We start from the raw sequence: 26849 nt of genomic DNA, 5'->3' as shown, positions 1-26849 counted from the left end.
CCCTAGGTAGGGACTGTTCACAGTAAGCGTTCTGCGGATGCTGCAGAATGACTGAATGTGGCCACTGGTCTCCCCGGGACCTGGGTTCTGGGTGGGCTCACCTCTGCTCTGTGTTGAAGATGGCGAAGACGTGCTTGTTGGACATGAAGCCCTTCTCCACGTCACGGATTTTGAGGTTGTCCAGAGGCAGCATGTACTTCTTCTCTTTCTCCTGGTGGAGGAAGGGGAGGGGTCAGCTTTGGTGGACTCTACCACAAGGACCATGGCCAACATCCAACACCTCCCATGTGGCTCACTCTCCCCAGATGAACTTACCTGCCCCATCTCCCCCTCGCTCACCTGACCCAGCCACGCTGGCCTCTGACTCTCTCTCAACATCTCAAGTGGGCTCCTACCCCAGGGCCTTTGCACGTGGAATGCTGCCCTCCACCCTCAACGTCCACACGGTTCCCTCTTGACACTTTTGTGCAGAGGGCAAGGCCTGCTCCAACCCCACCCCAAACTCGCCCTCTACTTTTTGCCCTGGTGCTTCTCACATGACACAGCATACCACACATCTTGCTTATCGACCTGGGTCACTGGGACCCCTGAATCCAGGGTGGGGAACTCCTGTCTGGTTCACTGCTGACACACAGGGGATGCTCAAAACCGGCCAGCTCTGACTATACCTGGATCCCAACCACTAAGTGAATGTAACCGTTAAGTCCTCTACAGTTTCACAACAAGCCTGCGAGTGAGTTACCACTATGATCCCATTTTGAAGAGAGACAGACTGAGGCATAGAAGGGCAGGCAGTGGAGGTAGGGGTTGGGCAAAGCTGGAAAGGGAGGTGCCCTCGAGCTGAGGCCTGAGTTCCAAAGCCTGGCTGGCCTTGTTCAGAAAGTGCCCACTGAGTGCCAGGCATGGTGGTCCTGCTGGCTACTGAGCAAACAGCTCAGAAAGGGCGCATCTCCTGGCCAAGGTTCTGGGCCTGGTGAGTCTGAGTTGGGAGTCACACTCTGGAGCCCCAGTGATGTCAGCTAAGCACCTACTGTATGCCCCTGCAAATGCATCATTAGTCTTCGTTCGGGGGTGGAGGTGGTAGCATATTAACTGGGTTTTCTACATCAGAAAACCAAAGCACAGTGTCGGGGTCTCCCCAACTCCCAACAGCTCTCAGGGGCTGAGGAGACATGCTGTGTCCAGCAGCTCTTGGAACCCTCTCACACATCCCTGCCTGGGAAGCAGCATGATCAGAGAGGGCTGCTGGTCACCCAAGGGCACAGAGCAGTGGAGTGGGCCACATGGGACTTCAGAAGCCAGGGTCTCCCCACTGCCCTCCTGGCCTTTGACCTCTTGGATACCTTTGGAGAACAGAGACCAGTTCCCTCACACCACAGCCATCCTACCGCTGACCTCTGGAAGGTATCAGAACAAAGCCCCACAAAGACGGCTGCTTCCGAATTCAAAAGCAGCCTCAGTGGTGATGGGAAAGGGAGCTGGGGGCTCCCCGGTGGGTGGAGGGCCGCCTGGAGTTTCAGGACTACTGAAGGGGCAGGCTTGGTGCAGGGGCTCAGTCCTGACTGGGGTGTTAGGAGATCAGAAGAGCCAGGCCCCGCCCCACTCATTGTCCCTCCTCTGCCTCAGTTTCTTCAGCTGTCAAAGGTGGGTAGGAAGGGCTTCCCTGGCAGTCCAGGGGTTAAGACTCCATGCTTCCTATGCAGGGAACATGGGTTCGATCCCTGGTCAGGTAACTAAAATCCCACATGCCCTGTGGCACGGTAAAAAAATTAGTAACAAATAACAAAAATCAAAAAGGTGGATAGGAGCCTTGGCCTCCTGGTCCAGAGTGAGGACGGACACTGAAAACTCTGAGCACATGCCCACCTTGGAGTCAGCGCTTACAAGGCACCTGGGGTTTTCGTCTGTCTGTCTGTCTGTCACTCTGTGCTCCAGGGTCAGTCAGTCCACAGGGTTCCATGCAAGAAGGAAGCAGGGCATTGCTCCTCCAGGCCAAGCCACGGTGAGAGGCAGGAAGAGAAGCCCGGCAGCCAAGGAGGTGAGCACCCCCCATTCACGCCAAAGCGGGTGTGGGCAGGCCCTCTGACCTCTTGGGGAAGAGTTCTGGGGGCTTCACAAGGGGTTGGGGGTCTGAGTTCCTAACCCAGAAATTTGTGGAAGAAGCTCTGCTTGCCCCCACCCTATCATGTCATCATGAGGCAGGAAGCTTCCAGTCAGCCGGCCAGGCCAAGTCACTGAGTCACACACAGTCCTTTAGAGCCCTGAGCAAGACACAACATCTGGAATTGTTTATAGTGTGATTCCGCCCAGAGCAGGGCGGCCGCCTTGCTGATGCTGCGGGCACGCGCGCGCACACACACACACACAGCACAGCACACACACACAGAGGCGTGTGTGTACCCCGCCCCCGCCCCAGAGACCTTCTCCTGCTGGCAGAGGCCCTGGTCCCAGACCCTCCCTCCCTGTCCCCACCCCCGCCTCCCCCACCCCCACCGCCTCCCTAGGATTTCCTGAAAACCCACAACTTTCTCCAGATGCGCGCTGGCCCCAGCCATGCCACGTCAGAAGAGACGAGCAGACAGTCACGGGCGGGTGGCTTCCTCGGAGGTGCCAGAGGCGCGGTGGCCCTGCCGCTGCCCAGGGGGCCCGCGGGATGGATGGACAGCCGGCCCTGCCAGCCCAGTGTTCAGACTACCTGTTCAGGGGGCTCGGAATGTGTACAGTAGTCTGCACATTGGTTAGGCTGGGCTCGGGCGAGCAGCGCGTCGGGATGGGCCCCCTCCAAACTCGCTGCCACCCCCACAGTGAGGCACACCCGGAGGTGAGTGTCATCGTCCATTGCCCTGTTCCCCACAGGGGTGGAGATCTGGACAGAAGACTCTGGAATAAAGAAGAAGGGCTTGGGCGGGGGTTGGGGGAGAGGTGCCAGGAAAAGGCCAAGGGCACTCCGACACTGGCTGGGGGGCTAGGGGCTCTGGCAAAGTCAGTCCCCTGTGCCTACCCTCCTGGAACTACCATCTCTTGTTTATTCTTTAAATAAAGTAACCCTGGTGTCTTGCCTCTCTCTGAGGCTTCTCTACGAAGGTGGCCTGACTCCGGGAGTGGCCACTCCGGGTTGGGTGGGAGTCTCAGGGTCCTTGCTGGGGGTCCCAACTGCGGGGACGGGGAGAGGCAAGGGACGGACAGAGAAAGGACTTGGCGCGCGCCCCTCCCCACCTCCGCCCGCTTTGTGTCTGGGGCGCACACAGGGCCGCATTCACGGGACTGCTGGTTCTCATTACCGCTGGCGGGCGCACGACCCTCCTCCCAACACAGCCTAGCCTCTGCTCTGGGGCCACCTTGGGAGGGTCTGCGGCTCCCACTTTCAACCGAGATGCAGGAGGAACGAAGGGCCCCTCCTGAAGTTAAAAACTGGGCTCGTGATGGTGCCCTGTGGCAAACTGCCAGGCTGGGGTCTCAGCCCGATGCCCCTCTCCAACCGCCCAAGGTCTGTCACTCCTGCCCTGGGGCTCCCTCGAAGCCCAAAGGAGCAAACCAGCTGACAGCTGATGACAGGGTTTCAGACTCCGGGGGCGGAAAGAGAGGGAAGGAACGTGTACGCGCCGCCCCCCGCCCCCACTTCACCCCGGCCATCTTGAGGAGCAGCTGCGGCCACGCAGGTTCCTTGAGGGCGGCCCGGTCCCGCCCTCCCTCCACAGCGCAACCCTGGAAGGCTCCCCGGACATCACATCTCCCCCACCCCAGAGGTGGAGAAGCAGCCACCCAGACAGGGTCCCCTCAGGGACTCGGGCCTCCCAAGGCTTCGCAACATTCCAGGAGTGAGTCTCGGGCCTCAAGGGGAGTGGGGTGATGACGTTCTTTCCTCAAACACCCGCCTCTTGTCAGAACTGCTTCCGGTCTGGGCAGTGGGGAACCATCCAGGCGTGGGGCTGAGGGGCTGAGGGTCAGGGAGCCTGCACCCTGCACCCACCACTCAGGGACCCTTCCCCACGCTGCGACACAGGGGCAAGTCACTGCTCAGAGCTTCAGTTTCCTTACCTGACAAAAGGAATGTGAGTACTGACTGAGGAGGAAGGGGAGAAGAGAATGCCTTCTCCAAGGGACCATGGCGGGCTCCCCTAGCCAGTGAACCTGGCATGGGGCAAGGGCTTCATAAACAAGAGAGGGCTCCCCCACGGGCCCCGAGAGAGTGCAAGTTCTACCTGCCTCCTCTCTGAGCCTGGGTGGAAATACACACAGCTGGGGTGGGGTCAACCGGCTGCCCAGGCATGGGGTGTCATCTCAGAACCCCCAAGGGAGGAGAGCCAGGTGGGACATCTCCAGGGCTGATCAGAGGTGCCCAGCCTCTCCTCCAAGGGCACCTTGGAGGCTGTGCCATCCCACGTGAACTATACAGCAGCTGTATGACAAGATTCACGGGCATGTGAACAGAGCGATATCAGGGCCGTATGGTGATGGGTGTGGGGCAGCCGTCTGGGACCACAGGGAGGAGCTATGTGTTAAGGTGGGAACAGAGCAGGTGGAGCCTGGGCCCCGGACAGCCTCACAGTACAGGGGTGCAGAGCTCACAGGGATGTGGGGAAGAAACACACCATCTCTATAACTGTCTTCATCTGGGACCTCTGTCACAGATCCCAGACGATGGCCACCTAACATCACCTTGACAGCAAGGAGAGCCTCTGCACCTCTCCAGGGACAGGAGAGAAGCACGGGGGCCCAGGCCACGAAGCCTGTGTCGGCAGGGGCTGCACTCACTCACAGCCCTGGCCATAGGCCCACAGGCAGTGTGTGACCCGCCCCTGGTGCTTATTAATCCTGCTGCTGCTCCCAGAGGCCTCCCTCATCCTTCTGAGAAGGACGAGCCCACGTGGAATAACCTCAAGACAGACATGGGCCCGAGCACCTTACAGATGCAAGGACCATTCTGCCCCACTTCACAGATAGGAAAACTGAGGCCCAGAGGAGCTAAGGGCCTGGTCGTGAATCTGAGTCCCTGGCCTGAGTCTGTGCCCCCTCTGAGAGCCCCCCTTGCCGTGCTGTTGGAGGGTGGGATCAGTTTGGAGACTGTGGCTGGCTCCCCCTTCCCCATGTCCCTTTTTTCCTCAGGGAGCCCAGCCCCCATCAGGCCTGACCCCACAGTGGGTTGTGAGGGGCTGGGATAGGAGGCACAGAGCCTTTTGCACACCCTCCAGACCAGGCTGATACAATCCTAATTACAGGGGCACTCAAGCCACCTTTTCCGAATCCACAGTAACTTGAGAGAGCGCCACCCGGAGGCAGGAGGTGTGAAGAGCACCCATTGACCGCCCCACCCAGCCAGCCACTCACCTCCTCGTCCTTGTACCAGGACAGTGACTCGGCCGTAAGCACGAACCAGTACTCCTTGGAGCCGCCCTTCATCAGGCTGATGTTGTTGATAGTTAGCCAGCCCCTGCGGATCACCTGGGGAGGATGGAGGGCCAGCCAGGCTCAGTAGGGGACCAGGACACCACCCAGCCCAGCCTGCCCCCGCCCCCAGCAAGGCAGAAAAACCAGGCCACCATGGCAGAGAAACCTCCAGCCCAGAGCCAGGCAACACAACTCCACTCGGCTTTGCCCCAAGCGCTACCCACTGGAAACCAAGGCGGGGCCCTTGATGGACAGACGTGGACTGACTCACAGGCCCTGGGCTGCTGGGGAGCTGGGTCCCTGGGGAGCCCCTCTGCCCATGGGGTTACATTAAACTGGCCCAGGTGGCAAGAGGTACGCCCAGCTAGAAGGGGCCTAGGGGAGGGGGATCCCAGGCTTATGGGTGGGCCATGTCACATGCAGGATGAGACGTGACACTGAAGGAATCAGCCTTGCCTTGGTGAGACACGGGTACTAGGGACCCCCTGGGCCCTGCCCCTCACGTCCCCTGGAAGGCAGCCGTTGATGGAGAGCTGTAGGGACTGCTGGGCAATGGAATGGTTCTTTCTCTCCTTTCAGGGGCCAACTGGCAGAGGCTGGTCGCCACTGCCCGGCTCACCCAGGCATTCAGCGGGCACAGGGTCCTGTTCTGACCAGAAGGTCAAGCTAGGCCCTGCTCCAGAGCTCCCCTCCCCCAGGTGCTCTTTCCAGAACACCAGGATGAAGGAATGCCTCCACCCAGAGGGCCTGAGCCCAGGAGACCTGCCAGGCATCATGCCCCACACTCTGCTTCAAGTCATGTGGTTCCACTTTTCTCTGACTGGGACATGCAGGTCCTGGGCTGGAAGAACCCCTGACAGGGCTCCCCTCTGGCTGCAGCTGTCATCTGAGCAGGGGGCAGAACCCAGGCCTGCGTGAGGGACTCACCTGACAGCTAAAGGCAGGCGGCTAGCCTGGTGTGTGTTTGGGGGGCACACTCTCATGTTCTCTGGGCCATGCAGGCACTTGTGGGCTGGAGCCCCCCACCACTCTGGACTGGGGACCCTGCGGCAGTGGGAAGCATGAGCAGGGGTGGGTGGGGATGCCTGAGGCCGAGGCAATGACAGACAGCTAAGCTGCAGGAGGTGGGCTGCGAGTGGCTGGGGCTGGCTAGGAAGAGAGAGCGCTGTGCCCCCAAGGGTGGGGTGAGGCTCCCATGCTTCCCCTGCGGATGGATCTCAAGAGGGCCTTCACCCTGTCTACTCTGCCCTGTCCCTAGGCCCACCACATTGTCACAGGGCCACCTGGAAGTGAGCTCTGAGCCTCAGGGACCATGAAGGCAGAGGCAGCCGCAGAGCACCCAGGAATCCCTGCACCGCAGAGATGTCCCTGCCTAGGCTGTGACCCATGAGAAGCCACCTGGCAGCACTTGCTAAGGCCTAGCGTATAGACTATTCTCTCCCTAGGATGATGAGACAGCACCTGGGAGTCTTGTGGCCGCCAGGGAGCAGGCAGAGACTGTCAGCCCCAACAAGGTCTCGGTTTCCTTCCTGGCAACAAGGTGACCGACTCACCCTGCTTTGCTCAGGAGACCCCTAGGCTGAGCACTGACAGTCCCGGGGACACCCTCAGTCTCAGGCAAAATGGGAGAGCAGGTCTCCAGACCCAGGCCCAAGGCCATCCCACATAGGACCCAGGAAGGAACCCCTGCATCTAACAACCACGCTCAGCTCCGGAGCTGCGTGGGGGTCTGTCCACGACAACCCTCTCTCCCCAGGGGGTGTGTAAGGCCTGTCTTGTCTTAGCCCAGACACAGAGTGGGTGCTTCTAAACTTCACCCATTGACTGATAGGTGGGGGGAAGAAGGGGGCAGAGGCCATGCTTGCTGGGTGTTCCCCAGAGGAGATACTCTCACCTGGCGAGCTCTTGCACTCCCAGGCCCAGCCTTGTCCCCAAGGGGGCAGATGGGCCTCTCCCCCTCCCGCTCTGTGGCCTGGCTTGCCTGCCTCCACCCTTGGTCAGCTGAGGTCAGAGCCAGTGCCGGGGCACGTGGCAAGGGCTGTGGCCGTGTTGGGAATGGCATATCTGAGCCTCAGGGTCTGGAGAAGCACCGCACCCCCAAATCCCTCTGCCCTTGAGCCACCCTGAGAACTGCTTGTGCAGGAGCCCAAGAGGACTCAGAGAAAAAATCCCACCCCCTGGGGAGGAGCAAGCTGCTGGTGGCAGACATAGGTGCTGAGTCTAGAGCAAGAAGGGGCGATTGGGACTCCTATCCAAGTGATTTGTGCTGAAGGGACTGAGCTCAGAAAAAGGAGGGGAGCAGGACTAGGGTCAGCTGGGGAGACAGAGAGGCAGGCAGGCTTCCCATGCTCCAGGGCACAGGCATGCTGGGGGCAGAAGGAAAGGTTGCCGGGGTGGCATGGGCAGCAGGCAAGCAGGGCAGCGGAGGCCACCTCCTCCCGGGTGAGAGGTCTGGGCAGGGATGAGAATCGTAGCTGGGAGATCCAGGTGCCACAGCCATGCACAGGGCAGAGCTGGGCGTCATGGCTGGGGGTGTGGAATCTGGCAGGAAAAGAATGACTAAACCTCTCAGGGTGTGGGTGTGGAGAGAAACATGGCCCTGGTCTGTCTGGAGGAAGGAAATCATTCAAGTTCAAAGGGGACTGGGGGCAGGGGGGTTGTGACACACAGGGAAAGCAGGAACCAAGAGTCCAAGGACGATCCATTCCTCCTGTGGCCATGCCAACCATGCCAAGCTTTGGGGTCTTTCTGGACCTTCCAGACCCTGGTACAGGGTCAGCTCAGCTACTTGAAAGCCCTGGGATCACCAGCGGAGCAGCCATAGGGCCTGGTCAGTGTGGTGGGAGAGTAGCCGGGAAAAGGAAGGCTCAGTGAGGGCCACTGACCCAGGCCATGATCTCCAGGGTGGAGAGCTGCCCAAGGGGCAGGCACCTTGGAAAGAGCTCAGCTCTCAGATGTGAGCAGTGCCTGCTCACTGCTGCTCTGGGCTGGGCCACACACAGACAGGAGGTGATACCTAAAACAGGGATGGCAAATACTATTCACCAATCCATGGGTGGCACTCTGGGCACAGGGGAAAAGAATACTAGGATCAATTAGTGATGTCTACCATCAGCAAACAGATGGGGGCAAGAGGAACAGCCTAATCAGTCATCATATCTGCTATGGAGGTGGGAAGAGATTGGCAGCATCCAGGAGACAGTCCCCCAACCGATTAGCCATATCTGTCATGGGGATGGGAGGGGTGTCATGTGCAAAGCTATCACATGGGGAAAGAAAAAATTCCTTAACTAGTTCATCATATCTGTTACATGCTTTACCAAAAAACAAACAAACAAACAAACAAAAGCCAGGATTGATTAGTGATGTCTGCCAGGGGCACATTAGAGGGGAGAGGCAGGAGGGAAAGAGTGCCGGACCGATTAGTAATGTCTGCCTTGAGTGCAGGCGGGGGACATTTCTGCAGGGTGCTGTCTGCAAACAGAGCAGTGGCAGTGCCAAGAACAAGCTCTCTAGCAGGGCTTGAACAAAATCTTCCCTGGCCAGAGGTGTGATGGGAGGAAGGCCTGGGGTGTTAGCTGAGTATTTGCCATCCCTGACCTACAGGAAATGAGGAAAATGTGTCCAGAATGGGCTGGAGGGGTGGGTGCTGGAGGCAGGCAGTGGGCAGGTTAGTGTCTGTGTGAGTCAGCTCACGCCCAGGGCCACACAAAGTCTGGCATGCAGTGGCCATGGCAGGGAATTTATTTATTTTTTTTTAGGTTAGCTGGATTTTTAGTGGTTGTTTTATTGGGGAGGGGTGTGGAATATTATAGGGTGGCAGCATCTCCACCACCACCAAGTTCTCTAACATTTGCTACCACACTAAGTGAGTACTTACCAAGATCTCCCCCTTTGAAAATGCAAAGTTAGGGTTGTGGGTAAATCAAAGAAGAGCAGGCGGAAGAAAAGAGACATAAGGGACGTGAGGGGATGGAGAAAAAGCAGGAAAAGCACAAAAACGAGGAGAGAGAAGAGCAAGGGGAGAGAAAACAGCAAAAGAAAAAAAATTACATGCTATTAATTATATTCATGGTGTTAATATTTAATTCATTATCATCTCCCAAAACGAAAAAGCAACAACATATGAATTACTTACGGCAAGCGCAAAAAAAATCATGCAGTGGTTACACCCCTTCTTTCCAGGGGGCTCTGTCATCGTGCATGATGAACAGCCGCACCCCCATCCCCACCCCCACCCGGTGTGGAGAAGGCAGGGACACTGGCAGAAATTTTTGCAAAGATGATGTGTTTTCTTAAGCAGGGAAAAAAAAAGGGACGCCACTTAATACTGGCATATATAAACCTATCCTTATTTCACAAGGCCTCTGGTTAGAGTATGACATCGAGGCAGAGAATCCCTCAAATGGTTCAGATACGAGGCTGAAAGCACCTCCAGGTGCTCCAGAACTGCTGATCACAACCAGCCTCCCTGCCCACTCCTGGCCCTCTCCCACAACCTCCGAGTTTCTGGGGCTGGGGCAGGAACCCAATTTTCCTGCAGACACCAGGCGGACTGGGTGGCCTCTCCCCTTAGTGTCAAGTTCTAGCCATGGCCTTGGATGGCAGATAGGGCCTTCTGCATGTGAGCAGTTTGCCCCCAGACCCTGCCAGAGCTGCACTCAAAGATCCATTTCCCAAATTATCAAAACCTAAGTGGACATGAGAGGCTGGGAGTGGGGTGGGGTGGGGGGTTCTGGCGGGACAGGCTCTGAGCCAGGTGCCATCGCTGGGCTTGGTGGTCCTTGAGTGCCCTCCCGCCCTCAAGGGAGGAGCTGCAGGCCACAGTGGGGTAAATACCTGGTTGGGGACAGCTCTCTTCTTATTCAGCTGTGTGCTCCTCTGCTGGGCGCTGAAACCGAAAAAAGAGAGGGTTTATGCGGCAGGACGCCCAGAGCGATGAGGAGCGAGAGGGACAAGGGGCAAAAGGCCCTGTGGCCCCGTTAAGGTTCTCTCCCTAAAGGAAGCTAAGGGATAAGCTCTGGGGAGAGGCAGAAAGAAACCCCCTGTGTACAAAGGGCTGCCCAAGGAAAGAGTACAGGCTTGTGGAATGAACAAGAACATGTAGCAAGTTAAACCATGACTTCTCAGCCCTGATCTTGGCCACTCTTGAGAGTGCCAGCTATTGCTAAAAGTCACTGGGTCCTGGAGCCTCCAAGAGGGGCTATGGGAGGCTGGATTCCCAGGTGGCTGGGAGGTAGCCATGCTGGCTTCAAAATACTTTCAGTGTTTGGGGGTCAAACTTGAGGCTTCTTCCTGCTTTCTCCTCCTATCCCTGACCCAGCACCAGGTCCTGAACAGTTCCAGCACAGGGCCGCCCAGCCTAGGAGATCAGACTGTGGTTCAATATATTTACTACTAATATAATTACTTTTTCTCTGGGCCCTATTTTAAGTGTTTAGAGGACATTGAGAAAGCACCCCAAACTTCTAAGCACAGGAAGGTTAATCAATGGTGTCTGAAGACACAAAACTAAGCCATTCAGTGTCTGCGTGATGCTGAGGTCCCAGATATGCTACTTCCTGAGGGCTTCCTGAGTCTCACCCATGCCTGGCAGCCCCCTTGGCTGCCTTTTTCAATTGCCTTCACCCAATCAGAGATTTGCCACTGCCTCAGTGGGTGTGCATGCACGCATGTGTGCACAGGAGTGTCACAGGGAAAGTCCAAAGTCTTCCCCTTGGCCTGCAGGCCCCTCTGGCAATGAGGCCTTGGCCTCCCCGTGCTTACACTTCTCAGGCAGCCTTCCCTACCTTTCCTGCTCTCTGGGCCCCTCCATCCCCGTCACCTGGCTGTCATGACTTCTTTGGGAAGGTCTCCTCTCCCACAGCCCCTCCACTTGCCCTCCTTTCCACATTTCACCTTCCTATGAGAACTGGCTCAACAGCGTGCTCCCAGCCTGTGGACTCTGAAAGGGCAAGGCCCAAATCCTAGTCCAAAGGCCCCGCACAATGCTCCATGGCTATTCCGGGAGCCCCTGAGACATCCCACCCAGGGCTGCGGCCTGGGCCCCGCCCCCAGCCAGGTCGGCCCCCGTTCACACATCAGGGAAAAGGCACACAGCAGGCAATACCCACCCGGTCACCAGCTGCTCAGTATAGTAACAGCTGGGGGAAGTGGGAAGGCCCAGGAATCCAGAGGAAAGAGTGAAGTGGTCAAAGGAAAAACACGAGAGATTGTGAGAAGGAACTGTGGATGAAGTGTGAGAAGCAGAGACATCAAGGTGAGGAGAACAGCAGCAACCCGAAGAGGGGGACCGGCATTTTCAGCCCAGCCTAAGGGGCAGCCCCCGGCCAGGGCCCCCAGTTCTCCCCCAGCAGGGACAGCGCAGTGGGAGACCCTCAGCTCATCTGGGCTGGGGGACCACCTTCTGATAATGCCCCCAGTTCACTCATCCACTCATTCATTCATTCATTCCACTCACCGACCATATACCCACAAGAGAAGAACTGAGTGCACTGATCAATGCCTACCCAGCAGACACCTGGACAGGAAGACCCTCTTATCCAGCCTGCTAGCCTAAATCTGGGCTCTGCAGGGCCTGACTCCCTAAGAAGCTTCCCTGTATCTCTAAGGCCAGGCCACAAAGCTACCCTCTGGACTCCCATGGGCCATGCCCAGCCCCCACCCTGGCCTGACCACACCATATCTTCACTGCCTGGGTGCACGTCTCTCTCTGCCACAGGACCTTCCATTAAGGGTAGCGACCTGGGTCTATGCTTGCTCCCCGCTGTAGCACAGGACCTAGCAAAGAGAAAGTGCACCAGCAACATTTGCTCAACAAATGCAGGGAGGCTGGCTATCAGCCACCTGTTATTTTACTAGGCTCTGGAAAGAAGACTTTTGTGAGCCATCGGAACAACCTGTGTGACACGCAAGCTTGCTGAGGCAAGGGCCCAGAGGCCACCAGCATTTAGTCTTCCATTCTGCAGACATCAGAGCTCCCTGCTCTGGGCCCTTGTCTGGGTGCCCTGGAAGGTTCTGGTTTTCAACCTACAGCGTGTGAACAGAAGCCATGCAAATCCTGGCGGCATTTCCTAAAGGGCAGCCTCTGGAGCCCTGAGCCCCTAAGATGCTAAGGAAAAGGACCCAGTGAGTATGGGGGAGCCTGGGAAAGCTGCATGCGAGTTGATAAAAGGCTCTGAGAAGTCCTGCAGGAAGGGAAGCACTGAACACTGGTTAGTCTTGCCCTCTTCTGAAGGGTCTGGTCATAGGGCTGTCCTTTCCTCCTGAAACTAACCATGGGGGTGTTCCACCAGAGGTGCACTGGGGACAAGACTGGAGGTTGCTGTTAGCCTAGGAAAGCTTCCAGATGTTCTCGAATGGCCCCTCGCTTCACCCAGGGACCCCGGACAGAGAGACCCTCGGGCTTCGGTCCACTGGGGGAATCCCGTTCAACTGCCTCTCTCAGGGCCTGACTCTGATGGGGGACAGTGGTGCTGCCCCACCAGCTGCTGTCTTGAAAAATACATACTTGGCAAATCCAATGAAGTCCTCGTGGTTGGTGTTGATGTAGGACTGCTCAATGTCAATCAGAAGAAGAATCTGGGGGGAAAGTTGCGGGGGGTTGCTGTGAATAGAGCCAAGCCAGAGAGGATCTGCTGCCAGAGCAATTCCCACACCCACCAGCAGGGGGAGCTGGAACCACACCATTTCCAGGCAGGGCACCCACCCTCTTCCCATAGCCTGGGGACCATTGGCATGGAAAAGGGGGCAGGGATGCTTCCAGACCCCAAGGCCTCACACTCGAGAAAGAATGGGCCAACAGAGCAATGTGGTGGTCATAAGGGCGGCCTCTGAGGCGTGGAGCAAGGCAATAAGGCCTCACGGCAAAGGCTTAAACAAGTCACAATATGCCGTCACACATTGTGCACCCATTGGGAAGATCTCCCGGAGAAGAGAATGGTGACCCACTCCAGGATTCTTGCCTGGAGAATCCCACGGACAGAGGAGCCCGGTGGGCTGCAGCCCATGGGGTCGCAAAGGGTCAGACACGGCTGAGCAACTAATAGTTTCACTTTTTTGGCTTAAGTGCCTCATTAAAACAGCAAAGGAGGGAACTATAGTCAAAATCCTGTGATAAAACTGTCATGGGAAAGAATATGGAAAATGACCTATGTGTATAACTGAATCACTTTGCTGCTTGGTAGAAATCACCATAACATTGTAAATCAACTACACTTCTTTAAAATTAAAAACAAACAGCAGTGGTAATTTGGTCAGGTAAAGACATTAACATGAAACACACACACACCAGCCAGCTAGGATGTCACCTCAGATAAGGCACCAGCCCTCCAACAGTCCCGGCCCTTTCTGTCACTCCACTGTGTTTCTGAACCCTCAGGGATAGAGTGGGCCAGTCGCGTGGATTTGGGGGACAAATGAGCCAGTCTCTTCTCCACCAATGTCAAGGGGAGAGGGACCATTCTCAATAAGGTACTCCCACAGCCAGATACAACAGGTGGGTTTATTTCGGTTTCAGTTTGAAAAACAAACAGCTGCCAAACTCCTGGGATAAACCATTATGGAAAAGAATATATATATGTGTGTGAATAAACATATATACATAAAAGGACGCGTGACAGCGGAAGTGTTAGACGCTCAGTTGTGTCCGACTCTTTGCGACCCCATGGACTGAAGCTCCTGCCAGGCTCCTCTGTCCATGCGATTCTCCAGACAAGAATACTGGAGTGGGTTGCCACTTCCTACTTCAAGGGATCTTCGCAGCCCAGGGATGGAACCCAAGTTTCCTGCACTGTAGACAGGTTCTTAACCATCTGAGCCAAATGATGTATATATATGTATAACTGAGTCACTCTGCTGTACAGCAGATTGACACAATGTTGTAAGTCAATGACAATTTTTAAAAATGTGGCAAATCCTAAAAAAAAAGAGAGAGAGAGAGAGAAAGAAAGAGGTAACAGCAGACTGGGAAGAGGTGGCGGGTGGGGGAAATGACCCAGATCAGACGTTGGGCCACATGGAGGCAGACTGGCAGCCCCAGGCCAAGCAGGTGGCAGGTGAGGCGTGGACTGTGGCTGTGTGGGGTGGCCTACTCTACCTTCACACGTGCCTGCATGGCCTTCTCAAGACAATGTGAAAACAGATAAAGCACCCAAAGGTGTTCCGCTGGGTGAACGCTGACAAGCAGGCTGTGGTCCACCCCTGCCACGAAACACCACTCGGCTGTCCAAGGAGACACTCTGGCAACACTGCAAACATCAGGGCTGAATCTCGAGAGCATGGTGCCAAGTGAGGGGAGACAGAATCAAGAAGCTACGACTGCAGGAGTCTGTTCACATGGCATCCTGGAAAAGGCAAGCAGAGGAGCAGCAGCCGGGTGGTCGCCAGGGCCTGTGGCATGGGGAGGCACCGACCCCGGGGCTCAATGACGGGAATTCAGGGGCGGCGGCAGAACCATTCTGCATGTGGAGGGAAGTGGGGGTGACCTTGCTGTATGTTGCTGTTTAGCTGATCAGCTGTGTCTGTCTGACTCTGTGCGATCCCATGGACTGTAGTCCAGCAGGCTCCTCTGCCCATGGGATTTCTCAGACAAGAATACTCTAGTGGGTTGCCATTTCCTTCTCCAGGGGATCTTCCTGACCCAGGGATCAAACCCATGTCTCCTGGACAGACCCACTGAGAGACCACTGAGTCACCAGGGCAGACCACCTTGCTGTACGTATTTGTCAAAACTCAGGTAACTGCACAACCAAGATCTGCTGCACACAAGTTACAAATATATCAAACAAGAGCCAGTACCTGGTCCTTGGTCCTCCCCTCCCGTTCCCGGATGTAAGTGGTGACGATGCGTTCTGTTTCCTCTCGCAATCGCGGGTAGGAGCTGAGCTGGGGAAAAGCAGAGTGGTGACGTTGGCGGGGTCCTCGCAGGACAGCAGGGAGGGGGCATATAATGTGAGCCAAATGGAGAGCATGGCTGGGGGGCTGACATGGGTCAGACCCACCAAGACCCCACCCTGCTCCTATCTCAGAGCTGCCACAGCTATGAGACAAGAAGGGGCAGTCGGGCAACGGTGGGCCAGAGAGCCTGAGTGGGTGCCCACGCACATGCAGAGACGCTTTTCAGAGAATGCGATTCTGAGGTGGCAAGTGGCAGAGAAAGCGAGTGACAGCCATCCACCTGCCTCGGAGTGCTGGGTGAGAGCGAGGACATAGCGGAATCAAAGCCCCTGGGTCACCAGGGCGAGGGGCAGCATCTGGGCCATCTACCTCAGAGGCACTCCCTTGGCAGAAAACCATGCCCAAGCATCTTGCCTTAGGAAGCCAGTCCTCCGATACCCCCACTGCCCTGGCCTTTGCAGTGGCAACCAAACCAATGCACAGAAGCCCACCTTTCACAGTTTGTGCAAAGTCCATGAGTTGGGGGGAAAAAAAATTTTTTTTTTGGTCACACCACATAGCTTTTGGGATTTTAGTTTCCCAATCAGGAATCAAACACGAGTCCCCTGCAGCAGAATCACAGTCCTAACCACCGCTCCACCAAGGAATTCTGAAAATTTCTTAAATGCTGGTGATAAAAGAATATGCAGATCAGCACACCGGCAAAGTATTTTATTGCCTCAGTGTTGGTTTGAAAACCCCCTTTCTCAAAGCAGTCCAGTGTTGGGCACGGATACTGATCCCTGCTGCGGGTGAGTAAGCGCATCTGGCAACATCGAAGGCCTTCCAGCCCCGCAGAGGCCCAAATTGCAAAGGTGGACCCTGCGTGTGCTTGGACCACCCCCGTGGGTCAGCCGAGGCAAAGCTGAGATGTCGCCAAGCGGCCGCTGGGCCTTGGAAGAGGGTTCCTGCCAAGGCAGAGTTTCCTAGCTGCTTGGGTGAATGCTCAATGATGGGAAGGAGAAGATGGGAACAGATGCGTAGGTGAGAAAAACGAAACCTTCTGTTACCTTCTCGGCACACTTTTTAATGACCGTGGCCAGTTCTGAGACCACGAGGTCAACACACTTCAAACTCGGCTCTTTGAGTTTTACAATCTGTTTTTTCACAATGGCTTCAAAGGCCATGTCGGGGGTGAAGAGCCCCGTCCTGGGTCATGCGGAGGGCGGGACGAGGTAGAAAGACACCCGGGGGCAGTGCAGGCCATACACGCAGGACGGGAGACAGAGAGAGAAGAAACAAGAGTCAGCTGGTTAGTGACATGCACGGAGGAGCCTGTGCCCGCATTTGCCCCAGAAGCTGCTTCGGATCAGGAGGCGTCCTGGGTCCTTGGGGTGGGCAGGGTTTGATTATATAAAAGTGCTACGGGTCAGAGCCAACATCCGAACAGCTAAGAGGGTGCGGAGGCCTTGAATTTTTGTATGTGTGAACATCTCCAAACCACTGGGGTTTCTTTCCCCTCCCTGTTTCAATCGAAGAAGCTTAGGAAGCAAATGTGGGCTTTTCCAGACTGAGAACAGAAGGATCAAGCAGAAACTCCTGCCATGGAAGGCCGACCCAGAGCTCCTCGGCCGTGGTGGACGTGCAAGCACAAGCCACCCACCAGGAAGCGCTTCAGCTGTTTGGCCAAAGCATGTGGCCTGGGGAACCAGGCCGGTGGGGGCGCCGACGTATCCTGTTCAAGTGGGGGCAGCGGCCCGTGAAGACCAGCACACAAGTGCAGGTGACTTAGGGGATCTGAGGACTGGAGGCCAAGGGGAACAGCCCCGCTCCTGGGGAGAGGTGGGCAAGCTGGTAGAAGCCATCAGGGACCAAGCCCAAGCCTGGGCACTCGTTATGTGGGTGGTGTTCGGGCCTTTCTCGGCTGGCTCCAGGAAAGCCTGAGGGCACCAGGCACTTGTCAAGAAGGAGTGAGGGGCAGGGAAGTTCTGGAGCCTGGCCTCCAGCAGGTGATTCAAGGTCCCTCTCTGCTCCCCAGAAGACAGCAAAGCGACAGCCCAACAGAACCCCCATCAGACACATGCTAAGCTTGGTATCAGGGTCCCAGGGAGCCCTGCCCACCAGTCTGTGGAGACTGGAGGCCTGGCCCCCCCGGGCTGCACCCAGGCCAAAACACTCCCGCCCCAGCCTCTGGGAAGAGGCCACATTCTTGGAAACTGAGGCAATCTGGTAAGGGGGTGGGGGGTGGGGGAGACCAGCGGGGTGAAGGCTGAGCAGCACTGGGAGCCTGATACCAAGCACCCATAGCCCCGTTTCCACAAGGCCAGGAGTCACCCTGCCAAGGGTCCAATACCTTACTGGTACACTGCCTAACTGTACTGATTAGCTCCTGGATAACCAGGTCGACACATTTCAGACAGGGCTCTTTCAGCTTGACGACCTGCTTTTTCACAATGGCCTCGAATGCCAAGTCCGGGGTGAAGAGCCCGGTCCTAAAAGCATCCAAACCCGGGGGCAGGGGAGATAAGTCGGAGAGAAACAAAGCATGGTCAGCAATGTCACAGGCACGGGCCAGGCTCCCGGGACAGCCAAGGTCATCGCAGGTCAGGGGGTCGGATGCCTGCGTCCGCTACCTGGAACCCCCCACCCAGAGCGATCTGAGGACCCTATGGACATGCAGGACTGGACCGAGGGACCTGTGACTTTTGCTGCAAAGTGGTGGGGACCCAGGAGGATCACAGGGCCCCGTGACAGGGACAAAGAAAGGCCGGGCTCCTGTGACCCAGTGCCACAGCTCTGACTCCGTCCACACCGGCCCCCGCCCCCAGGCAAATGTGCACTGAGCTTTCTGCCTTGGCTGGTGACTGGGCCCTTGAACCAATGCTGAACACTGGGCAGCAGACAGCCCCGGGGCCTTCAAAAGATAAACAGAACTTAGCACATCCACCTTGAGTACCCTTGGAGACCCAGAGGGAGAGACTTACAGCTACTGTACCTGCCCCGCTTCAGTCCTCATATATGGGGTACCCAGAGGTTCAGGGGGACTGACTGGCTCTAGGGTGGCACCATGGAGATGGAGGGAACATGGCGCCTCTCCCCGTGGAACTTGCCTGACTCCGTGGATATTTTTAATGGCGTAGCTGATCTCCCGTCGTAAGTCTTTCTCATCGAACTCCATCTGAGAAAAGACAAACCAAACACATGCAAGGAGGTTCCTGGGGGACCCCCCAGTTCAGGTCTGTATCTGGGGAATGTCACCTCCTGTGTACCATCTGTAGTCACATGGTAGATATTTGATTGGTCAAAAATGTTTAAAAACGTTAAAACACAGTTTCAGCAACGATGCTCTGAAACTAACGCTCTGTTGGAAGAAAACTTGACGTATATACACACTCTTCTGGGCTATGTGGCTGGACAAATTAAAAACGTTTAAAAACATACTTCTACTACCACCAAGTAGTTTTAAGTGCTCTGGGAATTTATCTTGAACAATGAATCAAGAATTAGCTACGTTCCCAAAACAATCTGTAAGTGCTAAGAAAACGTGCAATGCCCCCCAGTGGGAGGCTAGTTAAAAAAGAAGATAGTGTTTTGCCATTGACGGTGCATGAAATGTATACACTAATTTGGAATGATGGCAATTATGTGAAAAAAGCATATAAAGAAGCATAATTTGTTCTTTTCTCCTTTCAGCTTTTGTTCTTCTGAAAAGAATGTGACTGGTTTTTACAAAGATGGTATGTGCTCACTGTAAAACCTGTACAACTTCCAGCAATAAAAACAAAAAGAAAAATCTCTTAATTCCAGCACCGAGAGCTGACATTTTGTGAATATCCTTGCATATCTGTCTCTGCAAAGACACCCATCTCAGTGGGTGTGTATGATTTCATATGAAGGACGTTATTTATAACAACTGTTAAGTTCTGGTGCCCAGGCTGGCTCCATAGTCTTTTTCCCTTTCAACGGGGACATTTACCAGGTGAATTTACCTGTATGTTCTATGTATTTTGCAAAGAGCATGTATTCAGAGGAAAATGTTGGAGCTTTTCATACGACTCTGCTGGAAATCACTAAGCTCACAGAAGGAGGCCCGTGGGGTCTACAGGTGGGAGCTCAAGACCCTGTGGCCTGGGAAGAAGCCAGGTTCAAGGTCAACTGAGCAAGTGGGTCAAGGTTGAGCAGAGGGCCCGGCCTGCGCAGCGCTACCTTCACCAGCTCGAAGGGAAATCGCTCGTGGAAGATGCGATTGATCCGGGCGCCCCCGGAGAGCTCCAGTGTGTCCACCTGGTCTCCAGAGCCCTCAATCCTCTTCTCAAAGTCCACCCCAAACTGCTGGACCATCCTGTGCGGAAAGAGAAAAGCTGAACGTCAAAGCAGAGGCACTGACACGGCTCTGGGACTATGTCCCAAGTCAAGCCATGGCTTACTTTCCTCCTTTTATTCTTTTGGGAACAAAATGTATGTGTGGGTCAAAAAAACAGACAAAGTCCAGGCTCTGTCGAGGGCAAGCACTGGCTACATGCCAGGCCCCCTCCATAGGCCTACTATGATCATTCATTCATTGAACTGGGGACGCGAGGGGCAGTTATCACTCCCTTTTGCAAAAGAGTGAGGTGTGGGGGAGGAGGGCATCACAGCTCAGCAACCTCTGCCCTGAGGTTTGGCCTAATCCAGTAGAACTGTGATATATAAACGGAGCACCTCCACACCGTTTGGGTGGCTTCCTCTAGTTCCTACCACCTCCCAGTCTGGAGTCGCAGACTCCACCACTGATGGGCTATGAGGCCTTGGACAGGTGGGTTTGCCCTCTAAGCCTCAGTATCTCCATCTCCAAAGTGGGCTGATTCTAACAGTATCTCCATGTAGGGTCACTGTAAGGATATTTAAGGAGTTTCAAGATTTCATCAACTCAGAAAAGGCATCAATCTCAAAATGCACTATTAGCCTAGACACCCCACAAAAAAAGAAACATGCTGCCAATGAATAGTAATCCACCTGAAATTTGCTTTCAGAGAAGTGAAGACTTTTTAGTGCACACGTAATTCATGAAATGTGGTAAAACCACGCTTGGCCCCTTAGAATGCAGCCCAGCCCTTAAAAAGTGTCTCTAGAGTATTGTTGATTAGGGCTGTGATGAAGTGAGTGGTAAAGAACTAAGATATTTATTAGTGTTATGGTTGTCTTTAGCATTTCTAACTGTTTTCCCCCAGTCCTCTGCACTGTCCTAGGAATACGTTAAGGCTGTATATTGTCACCCTGCTTATTTAACTTATGTGCAGAATACATCATGGGAAATGATGGGCTGGATGAAATACAAGCTGGAATCAAGATTGCCAGGAGAAATATCAATAACCTCAGATATGCAGATGGCACCACCCTTATGGCAGAATGTGAAGAACTAAAGAGCATCTTGATGAAAGTGAAAGTGGACAGTGAAAAAGTTGGCTTAAAGCTCAACATCCAGAAAACGAAGATCATGTCATCCCATCCCATCACTTCATGGCAAATAGATGGGGAAACAGTGAAAACAGTGGGTGACTTTATTTTGGGGGGCTCCAAAATCACTGCAGATGGTGACTGCAGCCATGAAATTAAAAGATGCTTACTCTTTGGAAGAAAAGTTATGAGCAGCCTAGACAGCATATTAAAAAGCAGAGACATTACTTTGCCAACAGAGGTCCATCTAGTCAAGGCTATGGTTTTTCCAGTGGTCATGTATGGATGTGAGAGTTGGACTATAAAGAAAGCTGAGTGCCGAAGAATTGATGCTCTTGGAACTGTGATGATGGAGAAGTCTCTTGAGAGTGCCTTGGACTGCAAGGAGAGCCAACCAGTCCATCCTAAAGGAGATCAGTCCTGAGTGTTCATTGGAAGGCCTGATGTTGAAGCTGAAACTCCAATACTTTGGCCACCTGATGCGAAGAGCTGACTCATTTGAAAAGACCCTGACGCTGGGAAAGATTGAAGGCGGGAGAAGAAGGGGATGACAGAGGAGGAGATGGTTGGATGGCATCACCAACTCAACGGACATGAGTTTGAGTAAACTACGGGAGTTGGTGATGGACAGAGAGGCCTGGCGTGCTGCAGTCCATGGGGTTGCAAAGAGTCAGACACAACTGAACAACTGAACTGAACTGAACTGAAGCTGGAGTAGCTGGCACAAGGCACAGCGCCCTCCCCCATGTCTGTTCGTCCTGAAGCCTCCAGGGGGCGCCCGTGAACACCTGAGTCAGGCCAGGTCCTACCAGGGCTCAGAACACTCCATGGCTCCCACCTTACTCAGAGCAAAAACTAAGACCCGTGGTCTACGAGGCCCTGCAGGCCCTACCCTGTCCCCTCCTGGGCCTCATTCCTTCCTACTCTCCCCTCACTCACTCCGCTCCACCCACGTGGGCCTTCTCCAAGACGCTAGATGCAATCCTGCCTCAGGCAGGGCCTTTGCACTGGCCAGGCCCCCACCCCCAGGACTGCACAGACGCTTCCTCACCTCTTCAATCTCTGCCTGACTCTTCACTGACCACTTGATTTTAAACAGCACCCCAAGCCTACCCTGGCACTCTCCAGCCCCTTCCCCACCTTGACATTTTGCCATTTCACAGATTATTCACATGTTCTTATTTACTTATCTTGTCTCATCCCTCTCCTCTCCCCTTTCTGAGCACATGGGGTGTCTGCCCCACACACTGGAGCAACCCTGGTGCACAGGACAGGGCCCAGCACACAGGAGGCTCCGGTGAAGGGTTTGCTGAACAGATGGATGGGTGGGGAGCCTGTGGCTGGGAGCAGGCCCTCGAGCCTCCTGGGGGGGTGCCAGGCTGAGGGAGGGGCACGTACTGCAGCAGAGCTTTGGTCTTGCGTGTGGGGTCATCAGGCCGGAAGTTCTTGTACTCCTCCACCTCCTTCTCCAGGGACAGCAGCTGGCTCTGCAGCTTGCTGCGCAGGGCCGGCAGTGATTCCCGGATGTGGTTGGTCAGTTGCTGTGGGAGAGAGGTCAGAGGTCAGCATAGGCAGGATGCTGAGAAGGGGCAGATCTGCTCCATCCCCAGCCTCAAGGGACCAGTGGAAACCCCGAGCAGCAGGGAAAGGTGACACAGCCTGGTCCACAGCAGCGCAAGGCTGCAGACAGCCCACGGGGACCTGGGAGAAGGCGGATCAACTGGGCCGCGTACACCATGGATCAAGAGAGCAGGACCCAAGTGCTGGCCATGAACAGCCAGTGTCGCTCACTGGAGAACAAAACAAAGTCTAGGAGGGACTTCCCTGGTGGTGGTCCGGTGGTTAAAAATCTACCTTCCACTGCAGGGGTCAGGGGTTTGATCCCTGGTCAGGGAACTAAGATTCCACAGGTCGTGGGGCAACAAAGCCTGGGTGCCACAATGAAGACCTGATGCAGCCAAATAATAAATGAATAAAGTTGTAAAGGCTACAAAGCCACTGCAGGACCCAGGCACGGGAGGACTGACAGACAGGCCATGGTGTATGGACAGACCATAGGAATGGGCCTCACAAACCATGACAGAAACAGTTCACCGGAAAAGGCACAGGACACATGTAGGATGTGATCCCTTCTGAGAAGATGGGGAGAATTGAGACCACATCTTCATCTGCACAGAGTGCAGGATGGTTCATGAGGGTCAGGAGGACCCTTCCCGCAGACCACCCCCTACTGTTTGGTTTTAACCATGGGGACTCGTTCGTTATTCACAAACTTTAAAAGGAGGCAGCGGCGCAGAGAAGATTAGGTAGTGAGCCTTGAGATGAGCTGTTCACGAAAACCCTAGATAGAGACTTCTCTGACGGTCCAGTGGCTAGAACTCCTCGCTTCCACTGCAATGGGCATGGGGTCCATCCCTGATCAGGGAACCAAAATCCGGCATGCCACATGGCATGGCCAAAACAGAAACAAGTCAGATACAGAGCAGTGGGTAAATATGTTAACTGTTCGGGTGGCAACAAGGAAGATGGAAAGCATAGAACAGGAAAAGAGAGGAGGCGGGGCACGCGGGATGAGCAGGCAGGAGGGAGGCCGGCAGTCCAGGCGCATCGGCCCCTCCAGGGTTTATAGTCTTGAGAAAGAAGCCCAGGAAGTGGCGACACGGGCCGCCTGGGGGTGGTAGTCGGGCGGCCTGTCGCAGCATGGGAGGAAATGGAACATTCACTGTATCCGGACTGTCGTTTTAAAAATACTCTTTCAAAAGAGAAAGAGAGAAGGAATGAAAAAAATAAAATCAACTCAAACCACCCAAATGGAAATGCACCGCTGTGTGGTGCATTCTGTCCTACAAGACAAAGAAATGACAAACTATCTATCGAGGGAGGAAAAAGGTGTGAAGGAGACTCACGCACCGTGGCATGAATCTGACGGTCACCCCGAAACCCTCTGTGACCGGGGGGCCCTTCCTGGGGAGCTGCAGGTCCCTGAGGGCGGCAGTCCACTCTGGTCCCTGTCGCCTTTCTGGGGCATGACCCTGTTTAGCTCATGGGGCGATAGAGGGGCAGGGGGACCCCGTTCTGGGAAGCACCAGGATGTGGGCCCAGGCTCCCAGGAGGCCAGCTGGGCTCTCAGAGGAAGCCCCAGGCACCTGCGGGCAGTTTTACTTCCCTTCCCCTCCCCCTGCCCCTCTGCCCAAGCAGACCCCCGCTTCCTTTCCTGCAGGGCCCCTCCCACCGGACACTCACTTCCCTGTTCGTTCTCCTGAGAGGTATGCTCTGCCTTTCCACCCTCTGCCAGCCCATATCGCTTCCTAACACTTGAAGTGTTCCTAGCCTTTATCTGGGGATTTGTCCTGAGTCAGTGCCCCCAATCAAAAATATGCCTTCCCCTGGCACTTTCCTGGTGGTCCAGAGGTTAAGATTCTGTGCTTCCACTGCAAGGGCACAGGTTCGATCCTTGGTCAGGTAACTAAGATCCCACAGGCCATGTGGCATGGCCAAAAAATTAAAAAAAGAAATATGCCTTTTCCCCAGGATAGGGCCTAGCTCCCCAACTGGCACTGTGTCCCACTGCAGGCAGGAAGAACTTTTAAATTGTAACCCTGCGGCCCAAGGTGCTACCGTATAGCACCGAGGAGGGATAACTCATAACCCCAAGGCCACAGAGGACCACAGTGCCTGCTACACCGCAGCTACAAAACCCCACCTTGCGGATTTTACTCTCGGAGAACCTGGCACACATGCAAAACAATGCTATTAAACAGCAGCCCAACACCTTCTCACCTTTTGGCTAAGATCAAGTGTAAACATTAGCCCTTTATTGACTGGAAGCCTCAGAAACCAGCCACGTGGCTCTCCAAAAAGAGCCTGGAGAGTTGGACTGTGAAAAAAGCTGAGCGCCGAAGAATTGATGCTTTTGAACTGTGGTGTTGGAGAAGACTCTTGAGAGTTCCTTGGACTCAAGGAGATCCAACCAGTCTATTCTAAAGGAGATCAGTCCTGGGTGTTCTTTGGAAGGATTGATGCTAAAGCTGAAACTCCAGTATTTTGGCCACCTCATGCAGAGAGTTGACTCATTGGAAAAGACTCTGATGCTGGGAGGGATTGGGGGCAGGAGGAGAAGGGGACGACAGAGGATGAGATGGCTGGATGGCATCACCGACTCAATGGACGTGAGTCTGAGTGAACTCCGGGAGTTGGTGATGGATAGGGAGGCCTGGCATACCGCGATTCATGGGGTCGCAAAGAGTCGGACACGACTGAGCGACTGAACTGAACTGAAACAGATGAGGGCCCATGTGTCCAGGGGCTTCTACAGGGCCATGAGAAAGAGTGAAGAAGGCGTCTATAGGGACAGAGCTCCAGGAGATACTGTAGAGTTTAAAAAAAGAAAAGGAAATGCGGGGCATCCATGACTATGGATAAAGGGGGAAATGTGCTTCTCAGAAGTCCTTTCTGCATTCATGGACAGAGAGAAACTCAGGCAGTGTTTACAGCGATGGGTGAGAGGCAGGAGGCACATGCTGCTTCACTGTATCCTTTTGAATTCACCTGCCAATGCAGGAGACAGAGGTTCAATCCCCGGTCTGGGAAGATACCACATGTCGCAGAGCAACTGAGCCTGTGAGCCACAACTACGGGCTCAATGCCCTAGAACCCGTGGTCCGCAACAAGAGAACCCACTGCAATGAGAAGCCCGTGCACTACAACCAGACAGCAGACCTCTGCTCAGCACCGTAAGACAAAGTCCACATAGCAACAGGGACCCAGTGCGGCCAAAAATAAATCAATAAGCTACTTAAGAAAAAAAAAGAATATATGTATGTATAACTGAGTTGCTTTGCTGTACAGAAGAAATCAACACATTGTAAATCAACTATACTTCAATAAAAAACTTAAAAAATAATGGTAACAATAGTAGTGATGGTAGTAATAATACCAGCACTGACTCTTCTCCAGGCACTGATGCAAACGTTCACTGAACTCAGCTTTGCTAAAATGAGTGCCGCTCTAGCCTAGCGGCAGCTCCACTGTAGAATGCAGCTGCTTTGCAGTGCACAGCCTGAGCAACTGCACAAAATCCTCACCGTACCTGATTCAGAGTCTTCTGCAGGTGCGGGGTGCCCATGCGGTCAGCTATGTGCCGGTAGGCTGGGTGGGAAAGGAAAAACTTCCTCTCAGCCGCCAGTGCTGTGCGGATGTCCTTCTTGCCCTCAATATCCTTCTGGCTGCGGTTGACCACTCCAATGTAGCCTGTGGAGAGAGAGGGTCAGGTCACAGCAGTGCCAGGCAAGCCTAGGAACCCAGACGCCCACTACAGGCCAGCCATGGGGCTGGGCAATATGCAGGTGTAGACATGGATCCTGCCCTCCAAGGCACTCCCAGATGAGGTGACAAGCCTCATGAGTTACTCAGAGGCAACAGTGAGAATCCAAACACAGAGCAACAAAAGTGTTCAGAGGAAGGAGAGATTTCATTCAGCCTGGTGAGAGGGACTGGAGAAAGAACAGCTCGGGAGGAGATGAAATCCACAATCTGAGCTTTAAAGACAGAAAACAGTATGTGAAAAAGAAGGCCAATGGGAAAAGCTAATCGTGCCAGATATTAATACCTGTTCTAAAGCTATTATATCTGGGGACCTTCCTGACAGTCCAGTGATTAAGACCCTGAGTTTCCGATGTAGAGGGCACAGGTTCGACCCCTGGTCAGGGAACTAAGATCCACAAGGAGATCAAACAGTCCATCCTAAAGGAAATCAACTCTGAATATCCATTTGAAGGACTAATGCTGAAGCTCAAGCTCAAGATCCAATACTCTGGCCACCTGATGTGAGGAGCCGACTCACTGGAAAAGACCCTGATGCTGGGAAAGACTGAGGGCAGGAGAATGGGGTGACAGAGGATGAGATGGCTGGATGGCATCACCGACTCGATGGATGTGATCTGAGCAAGCTCTGGGAAACAGTGGAGAACAGGGGAGCCTGGTATGCTACGGTCCATGGGGTCACAAAGTGTCGGACACAACTTACTGACTGAACAACAACAATGGTTGGCAAAGAAACGACGTCTGGTGGCCACCAAAATGAACTCGCTAGGGATTCATAGATTTCCACATAACACTGGAAGTACTTGAATGGGTATTTTTTCAAAATT

The 26849-nt window shown here is 54.5% G+C and overlaps 1 protein-coding gene across 5 annotated transcripts in view; it reads right to left on the bottom strand.

Moving 5' to 3' along the window:
• The window catches only part of DNM2 (dynamin 2), an 88259-nt gene that overhangs the window by 11147 nt on the left and 50263 nt on the right, over positions 1 to 26849 (bottom strand). For 2 of the 5 annotated variants that reach the window (XM_052643765.1, XM_052643761.1), the window contains exons 6-16: positions 25790 to 25950; positions 22099 to 22241; positions 19471 to 19606; positions 18375 to 18442; positions 17618 to 17756; positions 15187 to 15273; positions 12899 to 12969; positions 11502 to 11531; positions 10228 to 10279; positions 5329 to 5442; positions 102 to 211 (exon numbers count right to left, since the gene is read on the bottom strand). In XM_052643765.1, coding sequence (XP_052499725.1) covers positions 102 to 211; positions 5329 to 5442; positions 10228 to 10279; positions 11502 to 11531; positions 12899 to 12969; positions 15187 to 15273; positions 17618 to 17756; positions 18375 to 18442; positions 19471 to 19606; positions 22099 to 22241; positions 25790 to 25950 — 1111 coding nt within the window. Of the gene's footprint in view, positions 1 to 101; positions 212 to 5328; positions 5443 to 10227; positions 10280 to 11501; positions 11532 to 12898; positions 12970 to 15186; positions 15274 to 16334; positions 16474 to 17617; positions 17757 to 18374; positions 18443 to 19470; positions 19607 to 22098; positions 22242 to 25789; positions 25951 to 26849 lie in introns of all 5 variants that reach the window. The other 3 variants (XM_052643762.1, XM_052643763.1, XM_052643764.1) reach the window with 3 other exon arrangements.

The sequence above is a fragment of the Budorcas taxicolor genome, chromosome 7 (genome assembly GCF_023091745.1).
Source record: "Budorcas taxicolor isolate Tak-1 chromosome 7, Takin1.1, whole genome shotgun sequence".
Classification (NCBI taxonomy): Eukaryota; Metazoa; Chordata; class Mammalia; order Artiodactyla; family Bovidae; genus Budorcas; species Budorcas taxicolor.
The sequence above is the reverse complement of the archived record's forward strand: the minus strand, read 5'-3'. Positions and strand labels throughout refer to the sequence as shown.